Source organism: Salvelinus sp. IW2-2015, linkage group LG4q.1:29, assembly GCF_002910315.2.
Source record: "Salvelinus sp. IW2-2015 linkage group LG4q.1:29, ASM291031v2, whole genome shotgun sequence".
In the NCBI taxonomy this organism is placed as follows: domain Eukaryota; kingdom Metazoa; phylum Chordata; class Actinopteri; order Salmoniformes; family Salmonidae; genus Salvelinus; species Salvelinus sp. IW2-2015.
In genome coordinates, this window is record NC_036842.1 from 16,980,534 (window position 1) to 17,002,805 (window position 22,272).

At 42.7% G+C, this 22,272-nt stretch overlaps 1 protein-coding gene across 2 annotated transcripts; it reads left to right on the forward strand.

Moving 5' to 3' along the window:
• Nucleotides 1–1,365: 1,365 nt before the first annotated feature.
• On the forward strand, nt 1,366–21,941 carry LOC111961094 (glutamine synthetase-like). 2 transcript variants are annotated; one of them, XM_023983211.3, is made up of 7 exons: nt 1,366–1,527; nt 7,479–7,662; nt 18,731–18,892; nt 19,064–19,210; nt 20,612–20,739; nt 20,827–21,026; nt 21,131–21,941. In XM_023983211.3, exons 1-7 carry the CDS (start codon nt 1,516–1,518, stop codon nt 21,438–21,440), a joined length of 1,143 nt encoding a protein of 380 aa, XP_023838979.1. In that variant the 5' UTR covers nt 1,366–1,515; the 3' UTR covers nt 21,441–21,941. The 2 variants fall into 2 exon arrangements, with proteins under 2 accessions (XP_023838979.1, XP_023838980.1); XM_023983212.3 differs by lacking the exon at nt 1,366–1,527 and adding an exon at nt 2,539–2,643.
• Nucleotides 21,942–22,272: the final 331 nt, after the last annotated feature.

Sequence of the window (22,272 nt, forward strand, 5' to 3'; positions counted from 1 at the left end):
GATTAATATACTCTGAAGCAGTGGGTGGAGTGTGCGCCTCCGAAGTCTGACCTGAAGACCGCTCCGTCTACCTCTTCTCTGGCGGCGTTGTTTTGCGTCAGCCTCTGGAATCAGCTCAGATACCCTGGGTTCAGTCGTTCGTACAAAGGATCCGCTTCGGGAAAGTCGTATTCCTGGTCGTAGTGCTGGTAAGTTGACGCCACTCTGATATCTAATAGTTCTTCCCGGCTGTATGTAATAACACTTACGATTTTCTGGGCAAACAATGTAAGAAATAATATATTAAAAAAACAAAATACTACAAAGTTTCCTAAGGACTAGAAGCGAGGCAGCCCTCTCTGTCGGCGCAATTTTGTCACATATACTATGTTACGTCTAGTCAATGAGACCAGGCTGGGACAACAGTACAACATGAGGAAATGTCTGCGGAAGTATGGAAAGGCTGAATATTACTTTATTTTCCACTGTTTGTGTATTTATGTATCTGTTAATCTAGATTTTGTTAGTCATATTTGATCATGTTATTTGTTGTTGTTTGTATTCCAAATCAGATGTTTTTCCCCTTTAGTATCTGTTTTTCAGACCACACCTCCAAAATAATGCTATAGAGTCCTTCAGATGCATCCAGGAATTTTAAGTGTCCTTTTTGTTTATACACTTCATTATTTTGCTCTGAGCACAGGTGGCAGCTGAGGGGAAAACGGCTCATAATAATGGCCGGAACAGAGCAAATGGAATGTATTTGATACCATTCCACTAATTCCACTCCAGTCATTACCATGAGCCCGTTCTCCCCAATTAGATGCCACCAACCTCCTGTGTCTCAGAGAAAATTAAGAAATGTTTGTTAGGCCATGTTCACACTAATGTACAGTAAAGACCACCATGTGTGTCTACTGTGGATGTGGCTTTAATCAAATAAAACTGAAAAAACAACCACAATGAACCACACCAGGTTTGTGGGCTCATGGTAATGACTGGTGCGGAATCAGTGGAATGGCTTGCAAAACAGCATTCCTTTGTGTGAAACATTGCATTTTTTCGGCATGCTTTTCTTATAAAATAAGATGTTTGAATTCAGTTGCTTCATACTTACCTTTCAAACGATGATTCCTGCAGTTTAGGCTTACATAGTGTCTCTCCCAGTCTCATTATGCCTGGAATATTATCTGATTATACACAAGAGACACCTGATCTCTCCCTTCAGTAGTTGTTGACTCTGTCAGCATACATGTGCGTTGGGCATTGTGCCTCATCAGCATGGAAACAGACTCTGAAATACCCACCCCTACTGTCCTTTGGCCAGCCCCCAATGTCAGAACAGTAGTCAGTGTCATTAGAAAACTGTGTCCGTATTAGAAAAGCCAGCCTAGTGGAAAGTAGGTGCGTTTAATAAGGAGCCATCCTCCTCCCTACTGGCCCGTGTTGTGTAATTGTGTGCTCCTGTGCACTGAGCTGCATACAAGGCCTGGATCAACAAACAGCCGTAGTCCTCTCTCAGCAGATGGCCTGCCTATGATGGCACAGGTGGGTGCTCATGTTTATTTCTCGTGGGAGGGAAGATTTTGGCTGCCTCAGTTGTACTGGTCCAATGTCAATGTTTGTCTAAATCTGGTTGTATGTTTTATAAGGGGTTTTCATGTTCATTTAGTGATTAACAATGTATAATCTCAAGAATTGAAACTGAATTTAAGTTTTGCACATAGAATCACATTGTGGAATTTGAGTGGGTCAGTGCTTATGCATGTTTTAAGCCCTTTTTTGCACAGATTGTGACACTGGACAGTATATTTACATCACAAGCAGTGATGGCAACTTTTACTTCACTATATTCCTAAAGAAAATAATGTACTTTTTACTCTGTACATTTTCCCTGACACCCAAAAGTACTCGTTACATTTTGACAGGAAAATTGTTACTTATCAAGATAACATCCCTGCTCATCCCTACTACCTCTGATCTGGCGGACTCACTAAACACAAATGCTTTGTTTGTAAATGATGTCTGAGTGTTGGAGTGTGCCCCTGGCTATCCGTCAATTAAAAAACAAGAAAATTGTGCTATCTGTTTTGCTTAATATAAGACATTTGAAATGATTTTTACTTTCGATACTTAAGTACATTTGAGCAATTCCATTTACTTTTGATACTTACGTATATTTAAAACCAAATACTTTTAGACTTTTACTCAAGTATTATTTTACTGGGTGACTTTCAAGTTTACTTGAGTCATTTTCTATTAAGGTATCTTTACTCAAGTACGACAATTTAGTACTTTTTCCACCACTGATCACAAGACACTATATTTACATTACAAGGCTTACAAAATTGAATCATGGTTAAATAAACTAGTCAAAGCCTGATGTAGATTAAAGAAACCTTTTTAGAGACAAGTTTAACAACATGTCATTATTTCTAGTAAAGACACTGAGCTTCAAAGAAGGTAAACTGGTTGATTGATAGGTCAGATGTCAGTGATGAGACTACGTCACAACAAGCTCATTTACATAACCTGTGAAAAACCCTAAACCGGTTTAACTGTCTCAGTCGACTTGGATGATCTAAGGCTGAGAGGAAAAGAGAGGAAGAGAGACCAGAGCACTGCTTCAGTATAATCAACTCTCCTTACTTCACCCATAAAACAGTAAGTACAGATGTTTCTCCATAATAACTTTGGAAGTACAGATGATGTCATAGAAAGTGAAACTCCTACGACATACTGCAGTTAGTTTCACAATGGGTGGCAAGGAATACATTTGTCCTAAATATTTCAAAAACTAAAAGCAATTGTATTTTTGACAAATCATTCACTAAACCCAAAACCTCAACTAAATCTTGTAATAAATAATGTGGAAATTGAGCAAGTTGAGGTGACTTAACTGCTTGTGAGTAACCCTGGATTGTAAACTGTCATGGTCAAAACATGTTGATACAACAGTAGCTAAAATTGGGAGAAGGCTGTCCATAATAAAGCACTATTCTGCCTTTTTAACAACACTATCAACAAGGCAGATCCTACAGGCTCTAGTTTAGCTTTTTACTTTCGGTTTTGTACAGCTTCAAACAGCTGAATGTACAATATTTTTGGTTATAGAAAATATATTTCACAGCGGTTAAAATGGTACAATGATTCAATACACAATGACTGCTTGTTTTGCCACATAAACTGAAATTAGGCAAACTATTAGAGTTTTAGCAACCAGGCAGAGCGATTTCTGCATAGTGCATGTTTAAGTCTAAATCATTTCAAATTCCTTATAATAAGCAAACCAGACAGCACCATTTGCTTGTTTTTCAAATTTACGCATAGCCAGGGGAACACTCCAACACTGAGACATAATTTACAAATGAAGCAATTGTGTTTAGTGAGACCGCCAGATCAGAGGCAGTAGGGATGACCAGGGATGTACTCTTGATAAGTGTGTCAATTGGACCATTTTCCTGTCCTGCTAAAGCCTTCAAAATGTAACAAGTACTTTTAGGTGTCAGAGAAAATGTATGGAGTGAAGTGTACATTATTTTCTTTAGGAATGTAGTGAAGTAAAAGTAAACAAACATTGCAAACAGCAAGATGGATGCTTATAAAAAACTTTGGCCATCTGTTTCAAACACACAATATCATCTTTAACGGGATAGTTTACTCAGAATACAAACATGATTTTCCAGCTACCTTGGCTATACTTGAAGGCAGTTTTGGGATATTTAATTTCCTTTCAACACTTAATAGCCATATTTTGTTACTGTTAGCATTCTCAGTAACACTTAACATGAAACTGTTCTTGTGCCTGTGTAATAAAACTGTAACTACTTTTGGAGCAACATTGTAGTAGCGTGTTACATAATACTTTGGTAATTGTATTTTAAATACATAGGAATGAGCTGAGAGTTTAACTACTGTACACAAGAGGAATAGTGACTGTAATAACTCCATAAGAACTTGATGTTCAAGAAACAGAAACAATGATGCCTGAGCAAGGAACCAAAGGGAGTGGCACATATAGGGCAGGTAATCAAGGAGGTGATGGAGACCAGGTGAGTGTCATAATGCGCTGATGCGTGTAACGATGGTGACAAGTGTGTGCCATAACGGGCAGCTTGGTGACCTAGAGCCCGGAGAGGGAGCACACGTGACAGTACCCCCTCCCCGACGCGCGGCACCAGCCGCAGGATGCCGACCAAGATGACGATCCCGGGGATCAGGAGCGGACCGGTCACCTCTGCCAAGGCGCAGGCACCTGTCGATCCAGCTGAGGCGCGGGAGCATGGCGACCTAGAGGCCGTAGAGCATACGTGACAGTACCCCCTCCCCGGTGCGTTCGGCTCCAGCCGCAGGACGCCAACAACAGGGACGATCCCAAGGATCAGGAGCGGACCAGTCGTCTCTGCTAAGGCGCAGAAACCTGATGAACTGGCTGATGTGTGAGAGCCTGATGAGACCTCCCTGGTTGCCTCCGTCGAGGCACGGGAACCTGTTCACCCTGCTGAGGCATGGGAGCCTGTCGAGCCAGCTGAGGCATGGGAGCCAATCGATCCCGCTGAGGCAGGGGAGCCCCTCGAACCCGCCGATGCATGGGAATCCGACAAACCGGCTGAGACCTCCCAAATAGCTTCGGTTCTGACACCCGAACCCGACATCACCTCCAAAACAAAAACAAAAAAACACTCCCTGATGCTTCCCTTTGGTGAGGCATCACTCTAATGTATGCGCTGGGAGTCAGGAAGCAAGTTCAGGGAGTGAATAATTTAATAATAAATAAAAACATAATACAAAACAAGAAACGTGAACAGCGCACAGACAAGAAACAGAAACAATGACGTCTGGGGAAGGAACAAAAGGAAGTGACATAAACTCAGCAAAAAAAGAAACGTCCTCTCACTGTCAACTGCGTTTTCTTTTCTTCAGCAAACTTATTATGTGTAAATATTTGTATGAACATAACAAGATTCAACAACATACATAAACTGAACAAGTTCCACAGACATGTCACTAACAGAAATTTAATAATGTGTCCCTGAACAAGGGAGGGTCAAAATCAAAAAGTAACAATCAGTATCTGGTGTGGCCACCAGCTGCATTAAGTACTGCAGTGCATCTCCTCCTCATGGACTGCACCAGATTTTCCAGTTCTTGCTGTGAGACGTTACCCTACTCTTCCACCAAGGCATCTGCAAGTTCCCGGACATTTCTGGAGGGAATGGCCCTAGCCCTCATCCTCCGATCTGACAGGTCCCAGACGTGCTCAATGGGATTGAGATCCGGGCTCTTTGCTGGCCATGGCAGAACACTGACATACCTGACTTGCAGGAAATCACGTACAGAACGAGCAGTATGGCTGGTGGCATTGTCATGCTGAAGGGTCATGTCAGGATGAACCTGCAGGAAGGGTACCATATGAGGGAGGAGGATGTCTTCCCTGTAACGCACAGAGTTGAGATTGCCTGCAATGACAACAAGCTCAGTCCGATGATGCTGTGACACACCGCCCCAGACCATGACGGACCCTCCACCTCCAAATCGATCCCGCTCCAGAGTACAGGCCTTGGTGTAACGCTCATTCCTTCGACGATAAAGGCGAATCCGACCATCCCCCTGGTGAGACAAAACCGCAACTCGCCAGTGAAGAGCACTTTTTGCCAGTCCTGTCTGGTCTAGCGACGGTGGGTTTGTGCCCATAGGCGACGTTGTTGCCGGTGATGTCTGTTGAGGACCTGCCTTACAACAGGCCTACAAGCCCTCAGTCCAGCCTCTCTCAGCCTATTGTGGACAGTCTAAGCACTGATGGAGGCATTGTGTGTTCCTGGTGTAACTCGGGCAGTTGTTGTTGCCATCCTGTACCTGTCCTGCAGGTGTGATGTTCAGATGTACCGATCCTGTGCAGGTGTTGTTACACATGGTCTGCCACTGCGAGGACAATCAGCTGTCCGTCCTGTCTCCCTGTAGCTCTGTCTTAGGTGGCTCACAGTACGGACATTGCAATTTATTGCCCTTGCCACATCTGCAGTCCTCATGCCTCCTTGCAGCATGCCTAAGGCACATTCATGCAGATGAGCAGGGACCCTGGGTATCTTTCTTTTGGTGTTTTTTAGAGTCAGTTAAAAGGCCTCTTTAGTGTTCTAAGTTTTCATAACTGTGACCTTAATTGCCTACCGTCTGTAAGCTGTTAGTGTCTTAACGACCGTTCCACAGGTGCATGTTCATTAATTGTTTATGGTTCATTGAATAAGCATGGGAAACAGCGTTTAAACCCTTTACAATGAAGATCTGTGAAGTTAGTTGGATTTTTACAGATTATCTTTGAAAGACAGGGTCCTGAAAAAGGGACGTTTCTTTTTTTGCTGAGTTGATATAGGGCAGGTAATCAAGGAGGTGATGGAGTCCAGGTGAGTGTCATAAAGCGCTGATGCGCGTAACGATGGTGACAGGTGTGTGCCATAACGAGCAGCCTGCTGACCTAGAGGCCGGAGACGGAGCACACGTGACAGCTATAGGCTATATTAAGATTCATATCTAAGAGCCCTCCAAACCATGTGCCTTTGATCGTATATTTAGACTAATTCAACAAACTGTTGTCGGTTTTGGTTCTTCATCAAATAGTTGGCAGACATCAAATAAATATTTGTTTATTTTCAAATAACTTGCATATATTCACATACCTTCAAATTTTCTTTAGTTTTCTGAGAGGCATACAAAATACTTAAAAATATTATTTGTTTTTCTGAGACCTCTATTTTAATATCAAAGAAAATAATTACATTTTAGTTGAAATTCTATATAAACTATATTCGACTACCTCTAGCATATAAAAAGTTGCTATTTTCAAATAAACAAAATACAACTATCTTCTGGCCAGGTCTGAATGTGTGCACATCCAGTGAAACTTACCAGGTGTCAGGTAGAGCAAATAGTTCAATGTAAGAAAAATAAAACCCACAAATACGGTTGTGTGCTCTCAAATGATTTGTTAAAGTGACTTTTGATGAAGACCCATTGACAAAACATTATTGTCCTAATAAAACATTTTCATTTTTTATGCCTTTACCTTTTGTACTGTTCTGGTATGTCTATCCATCATGGCATTCAGATTACTTCAGATTGCATTTAGGCTTTTCCTTGTTTGATTTTGCCACTGATTATCCCCCCCTTTGGCTTTAGTGGTTTGTTTGGAAATGTGACCTATAGTCTTACTGAGACTGTTGTTTAGCCACTGCTGTTTCAGACCCTGTATGGTTGAAATGTTGCTGAAAGTATCAGAAATCCATCAGGCTTTGGGTGGATCAAAGCATTTGTCAAACTAAAGGATTGGAATGAAAATACATTTTGTAAAATAGAAATGTGTTCATGAGGACAAGTGAATGGAATGGTACATGAACAGCAAAACAAATCATGATCTTGTTCAACATGATCTTGTTCAACACTATGTGTCACTATACAGCATGTGTTCTCGAGTGTCTGTTTCTCTGTTTTTTTGACCCCCTCAGACTCTACACTTAGCCATGGCATCTGTGTCAGTCAGCTCTCGTCTAAACAAGGCCATCCATCAGCACTACATGTCCCTTCCTCAGGGGGACCTGTGTCAGGTCACCTACATCTGGATCGATGGCTCCGGGGAGGGGCTGAGGAACAAGACTCGCACCCTGGACAGAGAGCCCCAGGGAATAGAGGGTAACACATTAAAGCAAATGTATTTGTCAAAATAATAACAAGAGCGATAAATACACAATGAGTATAGATAACTTGGCTATATAAACAGGGTACGTACCAAGTCAACGTGCAGGGGTACAAGGTAATTGAGTTAGATATTTTTATTCATTTATCCCTTATTTTACCAGGTAAGTTGACTGAGAAGACATTCTCATTTACAGCAACAACCTGGGGAATAGTGACAGGGGATGAATGAGCCAACACTGGGGATGATTAGATGAACGTGACAGTATGAAGGCCAGATTGGAAATTAGCCAGGACACCAGGTTTAACACCCCTACTCTTACAATAAGTGCCATGGGATCTTTAGTGACCACAGAGAGTCAGGACACCCGTTTAACATCCCATCCAAAAGACAGCACCCCACACAGGACAATGTCCTCAATCACTACCCTGGGGATTTGGGATATTTTTTTAGACCAGAGGAAATGGGGCCTCCTACTGGCCCTCCAACACCACTTCCAGTAGCATCTGGTCTCCCATCCAGGGACCAACCCTGCTTAGCTTTAGAAGAAATCCAGCAGTGGGATGCAGGGTGGTATGCTGCTGGCAATGTATATATAGGTAGGGATAAAGTTAATAGGCAACAAGATAGATAATAAACAGTAGCAACACCGTACAGTATGTGACTAGTCAAAAGATTGCAAAAAGCATCAATGCAGATAGTCCGGGTAGCTATTGACCATTTTTAAGGCCTTCCTCTGACATAGCCTGGTATATACAGTACATGGCCAAAAGTAAATGGACACCTGCTCATCGCACATCTCAATCCAAAATCATTGGCAATAATATGGAGTTGGTTCCCCTTTTACTGCTATAACAGCCTCCACTCTTCTGGGAAGGTTTTCCACTATATGTTGGAACATTTCTGCGGGGACTTGCTTCCATTCAGCCATGAGAGCATTAGTTAGGTCAGGCACTGATGTTGGGCAAGTAGGCCAAGCTCACAGTCGGCATTCCAATTCATCCCAAAGGTGTTCGGGTCAAGGCTCTGTACAGGCCAGTCAAGTTCTTCCACACCAATCTCAACAAACTATTTCTGTATGGACCTCTGTGCACGGGGGCATTGTCATGCTGAAACAGGAAAGGACCTTCCCCAAACTGTTTCCACAAAGTTGGAAGCACAAAATCATCTAGAATATCATTGTATGCTGTAGCATTAAGATTTCCCTTTACTGCAACTAGCCCGAACCATGAAAAACAGCCCCAGACCATTATTCCTCATCCACCAAACTTTACAGTTGGCAGTATGCATTCAGGCAGGTAGTGTTCTCCTGCAGCCGCCAAACCCAGATTTGTCCGTTGTCCGATTCATCACTCCAGAGAATGGGTTTCCACTGCTCCAGAGTCCAATTACGCATGGTGATCTTAGGCTTCTGTGCGTCTGCTCGGCCATGGAAACCCATTTCATGAAGCTCCCAACGAACAGTTCTTCTGCTGACGTTGCTTCCAGAGACAGTTTGGAACTCGGTAGTGAGTGTTGGAAACGAGGACAGGCAATTTTTACGTGTTACGTGCTTCAGCACTCAGCGGTCCCGTTCTGTGAGCTTGTGTGACCTACCACTTCACGGTTGAGCCGTTGTTACTCCTAGACGTTTCCACTTCACAATAACAGCACTTACAGTTGACCGGGGAAGCTCTAGCAGGGCAGAAATTTGACAAACTGACTTCTTGGAAAGATGGCATCCTATAAAGGAGCACCATTGAAAGTCAATGAGCTCTTCAGTAAGGTCATTCTACTGCCAATGTTTGTCTTTGTAGATTGCATGGCTGTGTGCTCAATTGTATACACCTGTCGGCAAAGGGTGTGGCTGAAATAGCCAAATCCACTAATTTGAAGGCGTGTCCACATACTTTTGTATATATAGTATAGGTCCTGGATGGCAGGGAGCTCGGCCCCTGTGATGTATTGGGCCTTACACACTACACGCTGTAGCACCTTGAGGTCGGATGCCAAGCAATTGCTATACCAAGCGGTGATGCAGCCATTCAAGATGCACTCAATGATGCAGCTTAGAACCTTTTGAGGATCTGAGGGCCCATGCCAAATCTTTTCAGCCTCTTGAGGGGGAAGAGGCTTTGTTGTGCGTTCTTCACAACTGTGTTGGTGTGTATGGACAATCATAATTCCTTAGTGATGTGGACACCGAGGAACTTGAAGCTCACGACCCCCTCCACTACAGCCCTGTCGATGTGGATGGGGGGCATACTCGGCCCTTTGTTGCTTGTAGTCCACGATCAGTTCCTTTGTCTTCATCATGTTGAAGGAGAGTTGGTGTCCTGGCACCACAATGCCAGTTCACTGACCTCCTCCCTATAGGCTGTCTCCTCATCGTCGGTGATTAGGCCAACCACTGTCGTGTCATCAGCAAACTTAATGATGGTGTTGCAGTCATGGGGGAACAGGGAGTACAGGAGGGGACTAAGCACGCACCCCTGAGGGGCCCCCGTGTTGAGTGTCAGCGTGGTGGCTGTGTTGTTGCCCCTCACCACTTGGGGTGGCCCATCAGGAAGTCCAAAATCCAGTTGCAGAGGGAGGTGTACAGTCCCAGGGTCCTGAGCCTAGTGATGAGCTTGGAGATCACAATGGTGTTGAACACTGAGCTATAGTCATTGAACATCATTCTCACATAGGTGTTCCTCTTGTCCAGGTGGGAGAGGGCAGTGTGGAGTGCAATAGAGATTGCTGCATTCGTGGCTCTGTTGGGATGGTATGCAAATTGGAGTGGGTCCAGGGTTTCTGGGATGATGCTGTTGATGTGAGCCATAGTCAGCCTTTCAAAGCATTTCATGGCTACAGATGTGAGTGATACAGGTAATAGTCATTTAGACAGGTTACCTTATCGTTCTTGGGCATAGGGACTATGGTGGTCTTCTTGAAACATGTAGGTATTGCAGACTGGGTCAGGGAGAGGTTGAAAATGTCAGTGAAGACACTTGCCAGCTGGTCAGCGCATGCTCTGAGTACGTGTCCTGGTAATCCGTCTGGCCCTGCGTCCTTGTGAATGTTAACCTGTTTAAAGGTCTCAAACCTCATTCACATTACAAATAAGCATGTTGCGCCAGATATCATGCATTTCAATGGGGATGACCACAATGGAGTGAAAAAGCAACTCCCCTCCTTGCGGTTGAAGGCTGCATACTTTGACATTCTTCAAACTTTGCGTCGTCTTCAGTTCAGCCAGAGTCCGTCAAAGAACAGGAAGTTACCAAACAGAAGTAGATGAAAATATTCGGTTTACAGTGATGGCTTTATGGGATAGCTAGCAACTTGTAAACAATTACCCATTCCTCCTGTCTGTTAAGCCAATTATATTATATGAATGTTGCCTACCATTTAAGTTTATTGTGATGGTAATGACATTTGTTTTTTTTATGATAATTATTAGGTAGAGGTCGCTAGCTACAATGGTATCTTCAACCTAGCATAGCTTTCAGCTTTCAGCTAGCTATATACATACTATAAAGTTAGAGAAACAATTTGAGGAAAAAGTTGCTTAACAAAACATGTTTTATTATCACCTGAGACAATATATTTCTTATCCTGTCTTGAATGAAAAGGTCATATTTTGCAATCTCCGAAAATAAATGTGATCTCTGATGAGAGACAGGTTCTTCTCCATCTTGCAATACAAACACTACACTTGTCCATTCAGTAGTGGGACAAGACTCCGTGAAGATGGCTTATGGCGTAACAAAATATGTCACAATGTAAACTGGGGCATTACTCACATCGGTTACGAAGAGCGAGATTACACAGTCGTGCTCTCATGCATGGTTCAGAGTTGCTTGCCTCAAAGCTTCAAGATTAATGTCCAGCTCTAGCCTTTAGCTCAGTGCAGATATCGATGGCTTCTGGTTGGGATATGTACGGTGCCTTGCAAAAGTATTCATCTCCCTTGGCGTTTTTCCTATTTTGTTGCATTACAACCTGTTATTTAAATAGATTTTTATTTAGATTTCATGTAATGGACATACAGAAAATCGTCTAAATTGGTGAAGTGAAATTAAAATGTTTACTTTTTTCCCCAAAAAATTACAAAAAAAAGGAAAATGGAAAAGTGGTGCGTGCATATGTATTCACCCCCTTTGCTATGAAGCCCCTAAATAAGATATGGTGCAACCAATTACCTTCAGAAGTCACATAATTAGTTAAATAAAGTCCACCTGTGTGCAATCTGTGTCACATGATCTGTCACATGATCTCAGTATGTGTATATGTGTTCTGAATGGCCCCAGAGTCTGCAGCACCACTAAGCAAGGGGCACCACCAAGCAAGCGGCACCATGAAGACCAAGGAGCTCTCCAAACAGGTTAGGGACAAAGTTGTGTAGAAGTACAGATCATGGTTGGGTTATAAAAAAAGATCAGAAACTTTGAACATCCTACGGAGAACCATTAAATCCATTATTAAAAAAGGGAAAGAACATGGCACTACAACAAACCTGCCAAGAGAAGGCCGCCCACCAAAACTCATGGACCAGGCAAGGAGGGCAATAATCAGAGAGGCAACAAAGAGACCAAAGATAACCCTGAAGGAGCTGCAAAGCTCCACAGCGGAGATTGGAGTATCTGTTCATAGGACCACTTTAAGCCGTACACTCCACAGAGCTGGGCTTTCCAGAAGAGTGTCCAGAAAAAAGTCATTGCTAAAAGAAAAATATAAGCAAACACGTTTGGTGTTTGCCAAAAGGCATGTGGGAGACTCCCCAAACATATGGAAGAAGGTACTCTGGTCAGATGAGACTAAAATTGAGCTTTTCGGCCATCAAGGAAAACGCTATGTCTGGAGAAAAACCAACACCTCTCATCACCCCGAGAACACCATCCCCACAGTGAAGCATGGTGGTGGCAGCATCATGCTGTGGTGATGTTTTTCATCGGCAGGGACTGGGAAACTGGTCAGAATTGAAGGAATGATGGATGGCGCTAAATACAGGGAAATTCTTGATGGAAACCTGTTTCAATCTTACAGAGATTTGGGACTAGGATGGAGGTTCACCTTCCAGCAGGACAATTACCTTAAATAAGCATACTGCTAAAGCAACACTCGAGTGGTTTAAGGAGAAACATTTAAATGTTTTGGAATAGCCTAGTCAAAACCCAGAACTCAATCCAATTGAGAATTTGTGGTATGATTTAAAGATTGCTGTACACCAGTGGAACCCATCCAACTTGAAGGAGCTGGAGCAGTTTTGCCTTGAAGAATGGGCAAAAATCCCAGTGGCTAGATGTGCAAAGCTTATAGAGACATACCCCAAGAGGCTTGCAGCTATAATTGCTGAAAAAGGTGGCTCTACAAAGTATTGACTTTGGGGGGGGTGAATAGTTATGCATGCTCAAGTTCAGTTTTTTTGTCTTATTTCTTGCTTGTTTCACAATTTAAAAAAAATGCATCTTCAAGGTGGTAGGCATGTTGTGTAAATCAAATGAAACAAACCCCCCAAAAATCTATTTTATTCAATTTTGTAAGGCAACAAAATAGGAAAAATGCCAAGGTGGTGAATACTTTCGCATGCCACTATGTAAAGTTCTGTGAGATGGGCCAAGTGTTTTGGGCTTCACTGTGGTCTGGTCTATTCTATCAACGGGACCTGAAGAACTGTAATATCCTATGTTTCTCGAAGTCATGGCTGACAAGAAAATGGATAATATACATCTAGCTGGTTTTTCTATGCATCGTCAAGACCGAACGGCAGCTGCGGGTAAGGTTAAAGGGGGGTTGTGTGTCTCTTTGTTAACAACAGCTAATGCGCAATCTCTAATGGGAAGGAAGTCTTGAGGTTTTGCTCGCCTGAGTTAGAATACCTCATGATAAGCTGCAGACAATACTATTTACCAAGAGTTTTCATCTATATTTTTCATAGCTGTCTATTAACCACTACAAACCAATGCTGGCACTAAGAGCGCACTCAACAAGCTGTATCGGGCCATAAGCAAACTAGAAATGCACATCCAGAGGCAGCACTGCCAGTGATTTTAATGCAGAGAAACTGACAACAAAGAACCATTACTCATTTTAAGCCCAAAGGTAAATTATGTCCTATGGTTAACAACTCCTCGATTAATACCTATTGTAGGTTAGTCGAACAAGAAGCCATATCCGTATATACGAGAAAAACAAACCATATTCAGAAGAACCTCACTAGGACAGAAGAACAGGCACTCAATTAACTAATGAAAGACTCATCTTTGCTGCTGCTACTCTCTGTTTATCATATATGCATAGTCACTTTAACTATACATTCATGTACATACTACCTCAATTGGGCCGACCAACCAGTGCTCCCACACATTGGCTAACCGGGCTATCTGCATTGTGTCCCGCAACCCGCCAACCCCTCTTTTCGCTACTGCTACTCTCTGTTTGTCATATATGCATAGTCACTTTAACCATATCTACATGTACATACTACCTCAATCAGCCTGACTAACCGGTGTCTGTATGTAGCCTCGCTACTTTTATAGCCTCGCTACTGTATATAGCCTGTCTTTTGACTGTTGTTTTATTTCTTTACTTACCTATTGTTCACCTAATACCCTTTTTGCACTATTGGTTAGAGCCTGTAAGTAAGCATTTCACTGTAAAGTCTACACCTGTTGTATTCGGGCACGTGACAAATAAACTTTGATTTGATCTTTGGTTATCAAACCTGCAGACAAGGGGGGTGCTGTGGTCGTTTTAGACTATGAAAAATACAAAGAAGCGATTCAGAGATTCAATTTAGTAATTAACGTTTCTATTAGAAAACTGATCCCACACTGGTGTTCCAAAGGGATATTAACTCAAATCTGGAGCATGCCACATTAAACAACCTTATATCACAGCCTGAATATGACTACCTTTGCTGCAAATGTGCCATTCATGCCTGTACATTTTGCCTGATTTACATAAATCACAACAAGGCCATTATCCAAGCAGCCCAGTGGTCGCAGGAATAGTGCAAACATTGCCATCATATGTGAATTACGCTATAGACTTTACAAACAAGATCTCACCAATAACGGGATTAACAGAAGACTGTATTTAGCTCACATTAGATGTCGAGTCTGTACACCAGCATTCCCCACACGAGGGGATGGCAGCCCTAGCTCACTACAGCTGCCCTGCGCGCCGGGTAGGCAAACTGTTGCCATTTCATGTGTCTGAAGGTACAAACTCTTGCTTCCCGGTGGGCCTGGAGAGGAAATCAAGTGCACTACGCCACCGCTGGCCAATCAGATTGCTCAGATGACCGAGTCTGCAGTAACGTAGCAGGCATAATATAAATCTACGGCTAAATTGATACTGTGAGATTTCAAAACTTTTAAAACAATGACTAAAGGGAGACTGTCAACGAGTACAGCAAAGAGCTGCTGTTTTTATGAGTGGGTTCATGTTTAAGTTCTTACTCAGCACTGTCAACACTTTGTATTCAACAGTTTTATTATCCATAAAATGCGCGTTCTTTCTATTCCACTCAGCACTACAACAAGCAGTGCAGCAGTAATGAATGAGTAGGAAAGTGTATCTATAGGCGTGCGTTGTTGTTATTATTACCGGCTTGGGTATTTTTTAATATCAAGTTATATTTAACTTTCTCTGTTCATAGAAGTAACAACATGAATTTGTGCACGAGGCAGAAATAATGCGGTGAGACTCGAGTTTCGCCATTAGCTGGAAGACGGTGTCCCTTTCTGGTCAGTGTCAGTGGAGGAAAGTGAGAGCGGAGGGATGTTGAGAGACGGACCCTCAGTCTGCTCTCTCCCTCCGCTGAGACTGACGATCAGATGCAGGCACCATCAGCCAAGTAAAATAAAAAGCACATTATTTAAACGTATGCTCACTCAGCTGTGCCTCACAAGTAATACAACAATGGATCTATTACCGGTGTGATCATATAGCCTACCTCAAAAAATGTCCCGAACAACCACGCATTGGCAGGTAAATTCAAGCAAAGCCAGTATGCGTGATAATGTATTGGGCCTATAGCTTACTGCACAAACATCATTGCTACAGTACTGTTTTTAATTGGTTAATGTTCCATAGGCTTACATTTTTTAAATCATGTTAATAAAAAATCAGAGCGGTAGATCTCGGCATACATTTTGACTCAGAAAGTGATCTTGACTCAGAAAAGGTTGGTGCCCACCGCTCCAGAGCTAATGAACACTCAGTAATGTTCACCACCACATATACTTTGAGCTCCCGCAAAGTGGGCGATGCTGTCAAGAAACACTGGCATGTTTAATACAGTTTTGTCAGCTGAATTTAAGAACTCACCACTTATTGTATCTAGGAGAGGTCGAAATTTACGCGACAAGTTGGTCTATGCCAACTGCCAGCCACAAAAGAAAATGAGCCAGGCTCTTTTACGCCCTCTTCTGAATGGTAGCTATAAATGCAGAGGCAGCGCACAGTGCAACAATATGATGATGTGTGAATATTTCTGCCACCCACATGCAGGAAAACGGTTCCAAATAAATGACATTATTACGTGCTCCTCCACCCATGTTATCTACATGATTAAATGTCCATGTGGATTGTGTTAAATAGGAACAACCTGTCGTTCTCACAGAGAATTAGTGAACATAAAAGTTAAATCAGGAGAAACGACAGGGATTATCCTGTTGCAGTACATTTTAATGACCAAAAACATGACATTTCTACATTTAGATTTTGTGGCATAGAGAAAGTCAAGATATCAGACAGAGGAGGGGATATAAATAATACTCTGAGCAATACACCCTCCAGACATTATTCCCAAAAGGTCTTAATGATGAAATTTCCATGAATGTTATGTCATAAATGTGAACATGAACTAATGCCTTGTAGTTAAAACCACTTCAGCCTACTCAGACGTTTTTACTTGATAGGTACTTGATAGGTCGATGGCCTCATTTTGGTTTTACAGACATGTTTAATACGTTTTATGTACATACTTTATTAGAATATTTCTGAAATGCACATTGTTATATTTGGTAACACATTCGATGCACTGAACACTCACAAAAGCTCTGACGAAGGCCTTCAGGCCTATGAGTAAAGCTTAATAAAGAACAGTGATACTAGCAAGAGCAGTGCGGGTTTCTGTTATTCAATGTTATTCAATTGTTACCATGCACCTTCAACAAAGTTAGCTCAGATGTGCAAGTGCCTTTTGAATTTTGAATGCAGGGAAACTGAAATCCGTCTTACCTCATTTTTACCAGCATGTCACCTGTGCACAGAAACACATACAAGCACTCCCTTGCCCTTCATTTGGCAAATCTGACCATAACTCTATCCTCCTGATTCCTTCTTACAAGGATCGACAACGTCCCCCCCACAGTGACCATATGTACAGTGGCTTGAGAAAGTATTCACCTCCTTGGCATTTTTCCTATTTTGTTGCCTTACAACCTGGAATTAAAATAGATGTTTGGGGGGTTTGAATCATTTGATTTACACAACATGCCTACCACTTTGAAAATGCAATTTTTTTATTGTGAAACAAGCAAGAAATAAGACAAAAAAACAGTAAACTTGAGCGTGCATAACTATTCACCCCCCCCAAAGTCAATACTTTGTAGAGCCACCTTTTGCAGCAATTACAGTTGCAAGTGTCTTGGGGTATGTCTCTATAAGCTTGGCACATCTAGCCACTGGGATTTTTGCCCATTCTTCAAGGCAAAACTGCTCCAGCTCCTTCAAGTTGGATGGGTTCCACTGGTGTACAGCAATCGTTAATTCATACCACAGATTCTCAATTGGATTGAGTTCTGGGCTTTGACTAGGCCATTCCAAAACATTTAAATGTTTCCCCTTAAACCACTCAAGTGTTGCTTTAGCAGAATGCTTAGGGTAATTTTCCTACTGGAAGGTGAACCTCTGTCCTAGTCTCAAATCTCTGTAAGATTGAAACAGGTTTCCCTCAAGAATATCCCTGTATTTAGCCCCATCCATCATTCCTTCAATTCTGACCAGTTTCCCAGTCCTTTCCGATGAAAAACATCCCCACAGCATGATGCTGCCACCACCATGCTTCACTGTGGGGAGGTGTTCTCGGGGTGATGAGAGGTGTTGGGTTTGTACCAGACATAGCGTTTTCCTTGATGGCCGAAAAGCTCAATTTTAGTCTCATCTGACCAGAGTACCTTCTTCCATATGTTTGGGGAGTCTCCCACATGCCTTTTGGCGAACACCAAACGTGTTGCTTATTGATTTATTTTAGCAATGGCTTTTTTTCTGGACACTCATCCATAAAGCCCAGCTCTGTGGAGTGGTCGGCTTAAAGTGGTCCTATGGACAGCTACTCCAATCTCCGCTGTGGAGCTCTGCAGGTCCTCCAGGGTTATCTTTGGTCTCTTTGTTGCTAATCTGATTAATGCCCTCCTTGCCTGGTCTGTTAAGTTTTGGTGGGCGTCCCTCTCTTGGCAAGTTTGTTGTGGTGCAATGTTCTTTACATTTTTTAATAATGGATTTAATGGTGCTCCGTAGGATGTTCAAAGTTTCTGATATTTTTTTATAACCCTACCCTGATCTGTACTTCTCCACAACTTTGTCCCTGACCTGTTTGGAGAGCTCCTTGGTCTTCATGATGCCGTTTGATTAGTGGTGCCTCTTGCTTAGTGGTGTTGCAGATTCTGGGGCCTTTCAGAACAGGTGTATATATACTGAGATCATGTGACAGATCATGTGACAATTAGATTGCACCCAGGTGGACTTTATTTAACTAATTATGTGACTTCTGAAGGTAATTGGTTGCACCAGATCCTATTTAGGGGCTTCATAGCAAAGGGGGTGAATACATATGCATGCATCCCTTTTCCTTTTTTTCACCCCAATTTTTTGGGGAAAAAAGTAATTTTTTTCATTTCACTTCACCAATTTGGACGATTTTCTGTATGTCCATTACCTGAAATCAAAATAAAAATCCATTTAAATTACAGGTTGTAATGCAACAAAATAAGAAAAACGCCAAGGGGGATGAATACTTTTGTAAGGCACTGTATCTCTAGGACAGTGCATTATATTCCATGATGTTAATGTTGGTATTGCTATTGACAGATATTCCAGAGTGGAACTTTGATGGCTCCAGCACCTACCAGGCCGAGGGATCCAACAGTGACATGTACCTGATCCCAGTGGCAATGTTTAGGGACCCTTTCACACTGGAATCCAACAAACTGGTTTTGTGTGAGGTCCTCAAGTACAACCGCTTGCCTGCAGGTAATTGTAAACATAGCAAGACATACCTTTCTTACTTCAGTTGACAGACACAGAGACCAACTGGTTTTGGTCTATGATCGAAGCTGCTGTCCATCTAATTGACTGCTTTGACTGTCATATTCCCATCAGTCAAACTAACCCTGCAATATACACCTTTTCCCTCCTGCACAGAGAGTAACCTGCGGTCAGGTTGTAAGAAAGTGATGGAAGAAGTGAAGCACTATATCCCCTGGTTTGGAATGGAGCAGGAGTATACTCTCCTGGGGATGGATGGTCGCCCCTATGGCTGGCCCCAAAATGGATTCCCAGGACCCCAAGGTGACTGACCCTACTATATTTTACCATGTGTCCTTTCGTAATATAAATGGTCTTAAGCACTTGGAAAAGCACTACATACAGTGGGGAGAACAAGTATTTGATACACTGACGATTTTGCAGGTTTTCCTACTTACAAAGCATGTAGAGGTCTGTAATTTTTATCATAGGTACACTTCAACTGTGAGAGACAAAATTCCAGAAAATCACATTGTATGATTTTTAAGTAATTAATTTGCATTTTATTGCATGACATAAGTATTTGATCACCTACCAACCAGTAAGAATTCCGGCTCTCACAGACCTGTTAGTTTTTCTTTAAGAAGCCCTCCTGTTCTCCACTCATTTCCTGTATTAACTGCACCTGTTTGAACTCGTTACATGTATAAAAGACACCTGTCCACACACTCAATCAAACAGACTCCAACCTCTCCACAATGGCCAAGACCAGAGAGCTGTGTAAGGGCATCAGGGATAAAATTGTAGACCTGCACAAGACTGGGATGGGCTACAGGACAATAGGCAAGCAGCTTGGTGAGAAGGCAACAACTGTTGGCCCAATTATTAGAAAATGGAAGAAGTTCAAGATGACGGTCAATCACCCTCGGTCTGGGGCTCCATGCAAGATGGAATGCTCATCAAATGGAATGCTCCTGTTTACAGTTTTTACCTTTATTTAGCTAGGCAAGTCAATTAAGAACAAGTTCTTATTTACAATGACGGTGTAACGCTCGTCTTTAGGTGGAAGAGAGGAGGACCAAGGCGCAGCGTGGTGAATGTTCATGATGTCGAATTTTAATGATATCCAACAAAACAGAACACTGACAAAATACAAAATAACAAAACGACGTGAACAGACCTGAACTTGAGAACATAAAACATGAACGCACGAACAGGTAGGAACAAACGAACGAACGAACGAAACGAAACAGTACCGTGTGGTGAAACAAACACAGACACAGCAACAATCACCCACAAACAAACAGTGAGAACAGCCTACCTTAATATGGTTCTCAATCAGAGGAAACGTAAAACACCTGCCCCTGATTGAGAACCNACACTACGCCGTCATGGATTAAAATCCTGCAGCGCACGCAAGGTCCCCCTGCTCAAGCCAGTGCATGTCCAGGCCCGTCTGAAGTTTGCCAATGACCATCTGGATGATAGAGAGGAGGAATGGGAGAAGGTCATGTGGTCTGATGAGACAAATAGAGCTTTTTGGTCTAAACTCCACTCGCCGTGTTTGGAGGAAGAAGAAGGATGAGTACAACCCCTATCAAATACTTGTTCTCCCCACTGTATATGAAATATATCTCTATATTTATAAAAGTCATACTATATAAGTTCTAATGTTATCAAATAGGCCTTTGATTTTGATCTCATCTAACTCTCTCTCTTTCTAAGGTCCATACTACTGTGGGGTTGGTGCAGACAACGCCTATGGAAGGGACATTATGGAGTGTCACTACAAGGCATGTCTCTATTCTGGGGTCAAAATCTGTGGCACCAATGCTGAGGTCATGCCATCTCAGGTAAACATTTACCTTTTGCTTCAGGAAGGTTCTACAGATTGCTATATAATATTTCCTAACTCTCCTTCTTTTATCTCCCTCTCTCAGTTTGAGTTCCAGGTGGGTCTGTGTGCGGGGATAGAGATGGGAGACCACCTGTGGATGGCACGTTTCTTGCTGCACCGTGTGTGTGAGGACTTTGGAGTTGTAGCCACTCTGGACCCCAAACCAATGAAGGGGAACTGGAACGGGGCGGGCTGCCATACCAACGTTAGCACCAAGGAGATGAGGGAAGAAGGGGGGTTGCAGTGAGTATGCAATAATGTTATTACAGTCACTGTAAGTAAGGTTCTGTAAGGCTGTGTAACTACAAAATTTAGTCCAACACCTAAACTCTCCCCTCTTCTAACAGACATATTGAGCAGGCCATTGAGAAGCTGAGCAAGCGACATGCCCAGCACATATGTGTGTACGACCCTCACGGAGGCCAGGACAACATCAGACGCCTCACAGGCTTACATGAAACCTCCAGCATCCATGACTTCTGTTTTGGTGTGGCCAACCGCGGGGCCAGCATCCGGATCCCACGCCAGGTGGCCCAGGAGGGGAAGGGATACTTTGAAGACCGCCGGCCCTCCGCAAACTGTGATCCTTATGCCGTGACGGGCGCCATCGCAAGAACCTGCCTGCTCGGGATGGAGGAGGAAGAGGAGAGTACATGAGAATAGTCTGCAGTGACCAGACTCATAGACACATATAATCCTGTAGCTGGTGGTTGGTGGAAACCGTCCCTTTGATTTTCCATGATTGTGCGATAGAACTATATTGTAACCAAAAATCTATACTTAAGACTACTGGTTGTGGGCCTCCCGAGTGGCGCAGCGGACTAAGGTTCTGCATCGCAGTGCTAGAGGCATCACTACAGATCCGGGTTCGATCCCAGGCTGTATCACAACTGGCCGTGATCAGGAGTCCCATAGGGCGGCGCACAATTGCCCCAGCGTCGTTAGGCTGGGGGGGCTTTACTTGGCACATTGCTTTATAATGAATACTACTCGTTGGCTGCTTTAAAGATTCATTACTTGAATGTATGTTGAATGTTTATGAAGGTTAATTATATTTTTCAGTCTTGGTAATTGCAGCTGGTCCAATTGGCATATTATTCAGTTTGTTTAATGTTTATTGTTTGAAGTTGAGATTGAATAAAATGATGCTGAATTGAACACGAGGCGCATGTTCTTTAAAATCACTACTAGGTGGAATCATGATGCAAGTTTTAATTGTCACCCCTCATACTGGACATGAATGACAATAAAATGAGTATTTCGAACAAACTAACCTTTGACTGTAAATTATTTGAATATATTGACAACACATGACAACCAGTCAAATAAGACTGTAAATGCATTGAATTAAGTTAGCTAAGTCATTACCAACAATTCAGCAAGAGGAGGCCTGCTCACTGTCATCTGCCATGTCTCTCCACACTTTCCTTTTGTCCTATGTTGACACCCTGGCTCAACCTTAGCCCTACCCCTAACCTTAACCGTAGTT

Bases quoted from the DNA above. Each gene is read 5' to 3' on its own strand.
- LOC111961094 (XM_023983211.3), top strand. The intron at 18,893-19,063 runs GTAATTGTAAAC...CCTCCTGCACAG, and splicing joins GTACAACCGCTTGCCTGCAG to AGAGTAACCTGCGGTCAGGT. The intron at 20,740-20,826 runs GTAAACATTTAC...TCCCTCTCTCAG, and splicing joins CTGAGGTCATGCCATCTCAG to TTTGAGTTCCAGGTGGGTCT.